Here is a 9,819-nt window from a genome sequence, read left to right on the forward strand (position 1 = left end):
GGTCATGCAGACAGTATACACAGACGGCGGCGGGGTTCACTCCAATATCTTTATTAAGAGACATGATGGCAAGGAAATAAAAAATAACAGACAGATCGTCGCCGATCTTGGGGTCCGGACAGATCAGTAATTGTTCTGGTTCTGCTGGTCTCGCCGGTAGCCGCGCCGCATGTAGCCGCCCTCCTTCCTCTGGTACGAGTCTTTTTGGTCTGGAAAATTAGAGAAAGAAAATGTAAGAGAAGATGGAGGCGCGATGACTCAATGTCACCACCAGAGGACGCAGCTGCACACATCTACAGCCTCTCAGGGCATGCTGGGAGCTGTAGTTCGGCAGCAGCTGGAGAGCCACAAGTGACCCGTGAATGACTGGACAGGACGGAGACAAGATGGAGATAAGCGGCATCAGATCGTGCGGTGCCGCTCATCTCCAAGATGAAGACATGGTAATGAGATGCCAGCACAGCCCCTGCTGCAAAACCACAACTCCCAGCAAGTCCTAACACTTGCAGGCTGAGACTTGTAATGAGGCCACAGATTGGAGAGCGCTGCATTACAGGGAACAGGACGTGAGGTGTGCAGCGCGGTAAAGCTTCCCCGCCCCCTCAGGATGATGGATGTGAATGAGGAGACGTCACGAGCAGAGAAGCCCCTGAACCTGTCGTCACCCACCCGCCGCTCGCACAACTCCCAGCATGCTGAGACACGCCGGCAGTAGTAGTACTACAATAGCTGGAGCGCGGCAGGGATGATGAGGGTTAGTGACGAGCAGGAGCCTGCAGCGCACACAGCCGTCCTCACCGCGATTGAAGTATCCCCCGTAGCTGCCCTGCTTGTGGTCGAAGATGCGCTCGTTGTTCTCCACCAGGTTCCCGAGCTTCTCTGCCAGCTGCAGAGCCGTGTTCTGGAGGGAGCTGGGCTCCGTGCCGTGCATCACCACCGTCTGGGTGGGCTGATCCAGCGAAGCCTGCGGAGGAGAACGGGGTCATCAGATAGGAAGCATAGGGCGAAGAAATGAAGGGAAGGTGCCTGGCGCACAACAGGAGGGATGAAAGCGCAAGACGAAGAAGAGGAGGGGAAAGGCGCAAGATAGACGAGCGGAACAGGCGCGCAGACGACGAGCGGAACAGGCGCGCAGACGACGAGCGGAACAGGCGCGCAGACGACGAGCGGAACAGGTGTAGAAAAGGCGGGGAACAGAATACACATCAGCAGAGTGCAGACTCTGGAGGGAGCTGGGGGTCCGGTCGTGGCAGGCAGCTCCACTACTCACCATGAGCTCCTCGTTGATGATCATCTTGCTGATGATGCTGTGGACGGTGGGAATCTCCAGCTGGAACATGTCGCCCAAGATGCCCATCCTGAGGGGAGAGGAGGAAGAGAATTGTGACCCCCGAGCATTTCACGGCCGCACCGGGGTCCCGTCAGGCTAATATAGACACTGTCTGTTGCGGTCAGTGAATGGAAACTTATGGTGCATTATGAGGCTGCATTCGGCAGAGATCAGGCACAGGCTGATACCTGTAGTTTGCAGGAGAGCCTCAGATTGGAGGTGGGTGGGCGCTCGGGGGTCTCACCTGATGGAGTCGTACACGCTGCTGTATGTGAATAGATACGTCCTCAGTGATTCCTCCTGTATCTTCCTGCAGGAAGCATAGAACATTTACTATCATATCCCGACACAACAACCCCTCCCCCCCCCCAATATGGCGGACCCCGTCCTCACCTGACCAGCATGTTGCGCACACGTTCCGCCTCCGGGAACAGATCCCACACTTTCCCGTTCATCTTCTCGTTGATTATGAAGTTGCGGCAGGTTTTCCAGTCGCCCATCTTCATGGCTTTGGACGCGGCCACCACGTGCTCCCTCATACTTTCTGGGGGGCCTGCGGAGAAAGGAGAGTGGTCAACAAGAGCTGAGCACAGACACGTCTCACAGACCAATATGGCTGCCGTCCGACTCACCCAGCAGCGGCTGCCGCTCGCCCACACGCAGCTGGTGGTGGAACTGTTTGCTGATCATCCTCCTGCGGGCATCAAACTCATGCGCCGCCATGTACGGGATCTCCAGCAGCATGGCAGACACCAGGTAGACGCACTCCAGCAGCTCCAGGTTGATGTGCATGTGGAAGGGGATCTGTCGCCGCTTCTCGATCTTCTCCTGCTCCTGGTTCCTCTCCTGCATGGTCCTCATCAGCAGCCCCTGCCCCAGCAGCTCCTTGGCTCTACCGCTGGACTGGATGTCCAGGAGGGCATTGTGGGCGTCCCGGATCATGCCCTGCCGGAAGGCGCAGATACCCAGCTGGACCATGGTGCGGTTATATAGGATCTAGAGGCAACGAGAGGGCGCGATAAAGGGGTCAGGGGGGTTAAAAAGTCAGGATGGACACAAGGGGCCCGGGTCGCCCTTACCTGCACAGGAGGATCAGCGTGCTGGATGTTGTCTTGCAGGTGAGACATGAGCATCAGGTCTCGGGCCTGAAACCAGCGGTTGTGCAGGGCGTGGTGGTAGATGTGGCACAGGATGGCGCAGGTGCGGATCCGGTCCGTCCTGTCCTTGGCGTATATGTACTTGGAGAGTCGGTCCATCAGGATGGCGCTGTCCTCCGCCTCGTTTTCCGCCTGGTCCTGTTCTGACTGCAGAGAAGGAAGGAAGGTCAGGACGGAGGTGAGAAGACCACCAGCGGGTCACCACTTCCCCTGCCCGACCGTCACCTTAGACTCCTGCTCGGTGCTGAGCTGCCGCTGATGCGCTTTGTAGTCAAACTTGTAGTAGGTGTGCATGATCCTGCGGAGATAGATCCGGCAGATCTCCTCCGTGCTGCCCTTCTCCTGCAGGTATTTCTGGGCTCGCTCAATCACCTCGCACACCCGCGCCTCGTCCTTCAGGTTGTCCACGTACTCTGCAAGGAGCAAGTAAGGAGATGACATGTTACCTGGGGTCACCCGGACAGCGGCACCACCCAGGAGTCCCGATATGAAGCAGCAGAACCCCAGGGTCACCCAGCCGGGGGTCGCACCACCCAGGGGTCCCGATACAAAGCAGGATGGTCGCGGAAGGGTCCCGATACGAAGCAGCAGAACCCAGAGGTCACACCACCCAGGGGTCCACATACAAAGCAGCAGAACCCCGGGGTCACTCAGCCAGGGGTCGCACAACCTAGGGGTCCAGATACGAAGCAGCAGAACCCCGGGGTCACCCGGCGGTGGCATCACCCAGGGGTCCAGATATGAAGTTTACTTTTCTTCTGTCAGTGAATGGAAAACCTGTTCAGACCAATACCAGTTATCTGTCATATGTGCCAACCCCATCACACACATCTCCGGGCCGGATCTCAGGGCGCTGCAGCACCTCTTTGAGGGCACAATACAAGCCAGCTCCTCGTACCTTGTGAGTGCGGGTCCGTGTTCTGCATGATTTTGGTGAACTCTTCATCCATCCTCTCGATCAGGGTGAGAATGCAGCCGCGGACGCGGAGAGGCTGGAGGGGAGGGAGAAGAGTAGGATATAAGTAAGTGCACCCCCATATAATAAGGGTGGAGGGGAGGGTCCGGGCAGCTGTGACATCTGGTCCTGACTCATTACTGACTACATCTCCCAGACGAGCCAGCACTAGGATGTCCTTGGTTATAGTTCTACAGGATATACAGCATGCTGGGAGTTGTAGTTCTCCGACGCTCACCTGGTCTGAGACGATGAGATTTTCGGAGTCTTCGGAGATGTTCTCCCCGATGAACATGTTGGAGTTGGAGAAGAGGATATCCAGCAGGTCGTTGATGCACTCCAGGCATTTCTTCCACATGTCGGCCTGCGCATGGAGGAAGGGGTTAAGTGGCATGATCGAGGTTTTTGCTTTGCTGCGTTTTGATCATTGGGCGACGCTACCTTCATGTACGCGGCCAGATTGGGGTTGTAGTCGTATAGAGACGCCACAATGTTGAACTTGATCTTCACGGCGACTCCCTGCCCCAAATTATTTTCTTCCGAGATTGCAACAAGCAAATTCAGGAGCTCGATCTGTGCGGCCCTGAGAGGAGGCAAACACCGGGGGGTCAGAGGACACCCGGGGTCAGAGGACACCCTCCAACCTCCTGTTACCTGTCCGTGCCCTTCTTCCCTCGGGCCTGAAGGATCTCGTTCAACTTCTTCACCACAATGGGGGGAGTGATCTCGGTGCCTTTAGCAAACATCTTGGGCTTTTCCTGTAGGAGGTAGAAAAGACTGATGAGAGGTCGGAGGGCGAAGAGAGCCCCCCGAAGCCCCCACAATCTCCTCCAGGTCTCACCTTCACCATGGGCGCACCCCCTTTGACCTTCTCCCACTCTCCTCCGGCTTCGCTCTCGTCCATCTCCCCCTCCAGCCCCTCGTCCGCTATGGTCTTCACTTTCCGATCCTGCTTCTTCTTGATCTTTTCTTCCTTCTTCTTTTCGGTGGACTGACGATCTGACTGTCCTCCGGTCCTGCGAGGCAGCAAAGCGTCAGCTCATCGACAGCAGCGGAGCCGGACCCTCCATCCAAGAAGTGGTCGGATGAGGGACCCCCCAAGCTTTACTCACTTTTTAAGGAACCGGGCGGCCAGAGTGGTGTATTTGTCGTCTTCGTCCTCGGATTCGGAGTCAGAGTCCTCGGAGTCGGACTCCCAGATTTCATCGTCGGAGGATTCTTCGTCGTCCTCCGCGTCCTGACACAAGAGCACAAGGTTAATGGCGCATTGATAAAATTCCTTTAATCCGGCACTGACACGTGAATAATCTGCTGTCACTTTAAGAGTTACGCCCCCAAATGACTGTTTACCACGACCCACTGCCTTATAAAAGGTGCCGGAATATCAGACTTTCCAAATTAATGGACTCCAGATACTTAGCGACATCAGACATTGGTACCCAGAATCCTCCTCACCTCGGCTTTCTTCTGTAACTTGCCGCGGGCGTCCGCAGGAGCGGATTCGGCCTTCTTGAGGAACTTGCTGGCGCTGATGCCTTCACCTTTGTCATCATCGCTGGACATTGAGGCTGAAGAGGAGGAAACACGAGAATAGACGGATGCAGGAAACATGGCCGCCGGCAACGCTCCGCACAAGGTACACACTCACCTTCGGAGTCGTCTTCATCCTCATCCTTGTCTTGGTCTTCATCTGCCGACTCCTCGGGGTTCTGGGAAATGGAAATATATGTGGGCGAGTATCAGACTTGGTGCCAGCTCTCCCTGGGGGAAGCACTTTACACACGCACACCGCTTTCCTGTTCTGCCAGATCGTCTCACCTGCTTATAGGCGGAGATCGGGGCCTCAAAATCGCGGTTGTACTTGCGCAGTTTCTGGCGCAGCGTGCTCAGGGCTTTGGCATTGTTCTTGTTCATCTTCTTCTTGCCTTCCTTATCTTCCCAGAGCTGCGGGAAAAAAGACAGAGGCAGGTGATGGGGATTTGGGGTCAGTTCACACTATCGATTTTACGTTTTAACGAAGCGTCAAAAATAGGAAGAGAAGGCTGCGATTTCCACTGCATAAAACGCATGACGTACAGGAGGCAGCCGCTCCAGCCTCCCTGCAATAACATCATGCCAGTCCACTGATTAACCGCGGCCATCACTGCAGCACAGCAGACAAAGGAGCGGAGTCACCAGATAAGAAACGCGTCTATTATTTTATGGCCACGTTCTTCCATTATTGTGCACAGTCCCTTTATTTCTGCGGCTGTTATTTGCAGAAGTGACCAGCAGAGGGAGCTGCAGTCTGCAGAGAGCGCTCCCTCCGGCGGCAGCTGCAGTCTGCAGAGAGCGCTCCCTCCGGCGGCAGCTGCAGTCTGCAGAGAGCGCTCCCTCCGGCGGCAGCTGCAGTCTGCAGAGAGCGCTCCCTCCGGCGGCAGCTGCAGTCTGCAGAGAGCGCTCCCTCCGGCGGCAGCTGCAGTCTGCAGAGAGCGCTCCCTCCGGCGGCAGCTGCAGTCTGCAGAGAGCGCTCCCTCCGGCGGCAGCTGCAGTCTGCAGAGAGCGCTCCCTCCGGCGGCAGCTGCAGTCTGCAGAGAGCGCTCCCTCCGGCGGCAGCTGCAGTCTGCAGAGAGCGCTCCCTCCGGCGGCAGCTGCAGTCTGCAGAGAGCGCTCCCTCCGGCGGCAGCTGCAGTCTGCAGAGAGCGCTCCCTCCGGTGGCAGCTGCAGTCTGCAGAGAGCGCTCCCTCCGGCGGCAGCTGCAGTCTGCAGAGAGCGCTCCCTCCGGCGGCAGCTGCAGTCTGCAGAGAGCGCTCCCTCCGGCGGCAGCTGCAGTCTGCAGAGAGCGCTCCCTCCGGCGGCAGCTGCAGTCTGCAGAGAGCGCTCCCTCCGGCGGCAGCTGCAGTCTGCAGAGAGCGCTCCCTCTACTGGAAGCTGCAGACAGATGCAGCAGTACAGGGCGATTTTGGGTGGAGCTCCCCTTATACCTCGTTCAGGTAGTCCTCCAGGTCGGACAGCAGGCGGATATAGAAGCGAGGGACGCCCTCCTTGTCCACTATGTTCTTGGCCTTGATGTAGGCTTTCCCCAGCTGCTCGAACTCCTCCAGACACTTGGTCATGTCGCGGATCTTCATGGCGTTGCGGATCGTCTTGATGATGTTCGTCAGCTCCTCAAACCTGAGCGACACAAGAGACGGGGTGAACGGGCGACGCTCCGGACAACAGTGGTAATATGGGGGGTGTCCGCTATCACCCACCTCTTATCCTTGGCGCTGCGCACCACGCGCTTTGTGTCCTCCTCGTCATCGCTGAGAATAATCGGCCTAAATGTGAGCACAGAAAGGGGGAGACTGTCAGATTCCTGCGATCGCCCCCCCCAAATCCACCCGGGAGGTAGGAGGAGGAGACACTCACTGTTTGCCGTAGGTGCCCCCCACTGGTTTGGGGAGGATCTCGTCTCCGGACAGCGATGACTCCGACTCACTGTCTGAGCCGGTGGCGAAAAAACGGGACATGGCGGCGGACAGAAGAGCGCGTCACTCAGCACTGAGGAGGAAGAAGGATACAGAATACTCAATGCTGAGGGCTCGTTACAATGTGTCAGTGCAGAAGCAAATACGTCTGCCGGGGCTACGGGCGTACCAGCTGTGGGGGCATACGGAATTAAGGGGTCTTATTGTGGGGGAGAGGAGAGCACTGAGAGACGTCGCTCATCTCTGGGGGCTGTGAATCGTCAGCTTCTGGAATCACACACAGACCGCTGCTGCCAATCACCAGAGATGGGATCAGCAATACTGCAGGGTCTGTGGATCGTCAGCTCCGGGGCCCGGTATCAGACACACATCTGTAGAGCGTCAGCTCCGGGGCCCAGTATCACACGCACATATGTAGAGCGTCAGCTCCGGGGCCCGGTATCACACACATCTGTAGAGCGTCAGCTCCAGGGCCCGGTATCACACACACACACACACACACATCTGTAGAGCGTCAGCTCCGGGGCCCGGTATCACACACACACACACATATCTGTAGAGCGTCAGCTCCGGGGCCCGGTATCACACACATCTGTAGAGCGTCAGCTCCAGGGCCCGGTATCACACACACACACACACACATCTGTAGAGCGTCAGCTCCGGGGCCCGGTATCACACACACACACATCTGTAGAGCGTCAGCTCCGGGGCCCGGTATCACACACACACACACACATATCTGTAGAGCATCAGCTCCGGGGCCCGGTATCACACACACACACATATCTGTAGAGCGTCAGCTCCAGGGCCCGGTATCACACACACACACATCTGTAGAGTGTCAGCTCCGGGGCCCGGTATCACACACACCTGTAGAGCGTCAGCTCCGGGGCCCGGTATCACACATACACACATCTGTAGAGCGTCAGCTCCGGGGCCCGGTATCACACACGCAACTGTAGAGCGTCAGCTCCGGGGCCCGGTATCTCACACACACACATCTGTAGAGCGTCAGCTCCGGGGCCCGGTATCTCACACACACACACATCTGTAGAGCGTCAGCTCCGGGGCCCGGTATCACACACATCTGTAGAGCGTCAGCTCCGGGGCCCGGTATCACACACACCTGTAGAGCGTCAGCTCCGGGGCCCGGTATCACACACACCTGTAGAGCGTCAGCTCCGGGGCCCGGTATCACACACACCTGTAGAGCGTCAGCTCCGGGGCCCGGTATCACACACACCTGTAGAGCGTCAGCTCCGGGGCCCGGTATCACACACACCTGTAGAGCGTCAGCTCCGGGGCCCGGTATCACACATACACACATCTGTAGAGCGTCAGCTCCGGGGCCCGGTATCACACACACATCTGTAGAGCGTCAGCTCCGGGGCCCGGTATCACACACACATCTGTAGAGCGTCAGCTCCGGGGCCCGGTATCACACACACATCTGTAGAGCGTCAGCTCCGGGGCCCGGTGTCACACATCTGTAGAGCGTCAGCTCCGGGGCCCGGTATCACACATTTGTAGAGCGTCAGCTCCGGGGCCCGGTATCACACACACATCTGTAGAGCGTCAGCTCCGGGGCCCGGTATCACACACATCTGTAGAGCGTCAGCTCCGGGGCCCGGTATCACACACACATCTGTAGAGCGTCAGCTCCGGGGCCCGGTGTCACACATCTGTAGAGCGTCAGCTCCGGGGCCCGGTATCACACATTTGTAGAGCGTCAGCTCCGGGGCCCGGTATCACACACACATCTGTAGAGCGTCAGCTCCGGGGCCCGGTATCACACACACATCTGTAGAGCGTCAGCTCCGGGGCCCGGTATCACACACACATCTGTAGAGCGTCAGCTCCGGGGCCCGGTGTCACACATCTGTAGAGCGTCAGCTCCGGGGCCCGGTGTCACACATCTGTAGAGCGTCAGCTCCGGGGCCCGGTGTCACACATCTGTAGAGCGTCAGCTCCGGGGCCCGGTGTCACACATTTGTAGAGCGTCAGCTCCGGGGCCCGGTGTCACATCTGTAGAGCGTCAGCTCCGGGGCCCGGTATCACACACACATCTGTAGAGCGTCAGCTCTGGGGCCCGGTGTCACACACACATCTGTCAGCTCCGGGGCCCGGTCTGGTGTCGCTCTCCCCAGGCCTCACAGCTCCGGGCCCCGCACTCTTCCCTCTTTTGGGGCCCCCGGGCCGCTCTCACCTCTGGAGCCGCACACACGTTGCGGGCCTCGATAGATCCGGCGCAGAAAGACTAGCACGCATGCGCCAAACCGGCAAGCCGCACACCGGAAGTAACGTCACTTCCTGTTTTGTGCTGGACATTTCCCGGCGTGCAGTGCGGACAGCGGGACACGCCCCTTTCCTCTGTGTGTGGTCGGGGGCAGGGGCTCAGACATGTGATTGTTGCTCCCGGCCACAGGACGGCGCTTTGTTTGCTGGCTACATGGTTGTCACTATGGAAACCAAAAGCTTTGCTGACAGGTTAGCAGCCGGGGTTACAGGGGTTATATATAAATGGGAGCCACGACAGCTCCATTGTGTGATCCGCGGGGTCTGGCGCTCGTGACCTCCCAGGAGGATCCGCCGCAGGTGACAGGACTTCTGTACCTGGAGCCGTGTTACCGCCATACGGGGCCGTGTAGCGCCGACACCAGAGATCACCCGCGCCCCACGGCCGCCGGACACGCTCCCTTGTTCTCTATCCGGCCCAGACCGCCATTATGACTTCTGGCCGCGGCTCGGCTGTGACACGGACACGTCACACCTCTCATATCTTCAGCTCCGTCTGTTCCCACCCAACAGAACCCCAACTGTTCAGTAAAATGCACTGATCTTAACAATAAGGGACACGAAATCCCGCGATGGAACTCCGAGTCACTTCTGTGACAGCATCCTGACCAGCTATGAAGCGACACCAATTGT

The 9,819-nt window shown here is 58.1% G+C and overlaps 1 protein-coding gene across 1 annotated transcript; it reads right to left on the reverse strand.

Moving 5' to 3' along the window:
- Nucleotides 1-35: 35 nt before the first annotated feature.
- Nucleotides 36-9,235, reverse strand: LOC141050719 (eukaryotic translation initiation factor 3 subunit C). The gene is made up of 21 exons (XM_073547319.1): nucleotides 9,098-9,235; nucleotides 6,833-6,964; nucleotides 6,676-6,741; nucleotides 6,406-6,595; nucleotides 5,261-5,386; nucleotides 5,091-5,151; nucleotides 4,898-5,010; nucleotides 4,555-4,679; nucleotides 4,284-4,458; nucleotides 4,097-4,200; nucleotides 3,884-4,025; nucleotides 3,681-3,806; nucleotides 3,386-3,479; nucleotides 2,713-2,900; nucleotides 2,410-2,634; nucleotides 1,963-2,326; nucleotides 1,724-1,883; nucleotides 1,575-1,640; nucleotides 1,271-1,358; nucleotides 799-964; nucleotides 36-209 (listed from the first exon to the last, which is right to left on the reverse strand). The coding sequence occupies exons 2-21, from the start codon at nucleotides 6,931-6,933 to the stop codon at nucleotides 124-126; spliced, it is 2,766 nt and encodes a 921-aa protein (XP_073403420.1). The 5' UTR covers nucleotides 6,934-6,964; nucleotides 9,098-9,235; the 3' UTR covers nucleotides 36-123.
- Nucleotides 9,236-9,819: the final 584 nt, after the last annotated feature.

This window comes from Dendrobates tinctorius, unplaced genomic scaffold (assembly GCF_039654945.1).
Source record: "Dendrobates tinctorius isolate UK_male_01 unplaced genomic scaffold, ASM3965494v1 ptg000152l, whole genome shotgun sequence".
Classification (NCBI taxonomy): domain Eukaryota; kingdom Metazoa; phylum Chordata; class Amphibia; order Anura; family Dendrobatidae; genus Dendrobates; species Dendrobates tinctorius.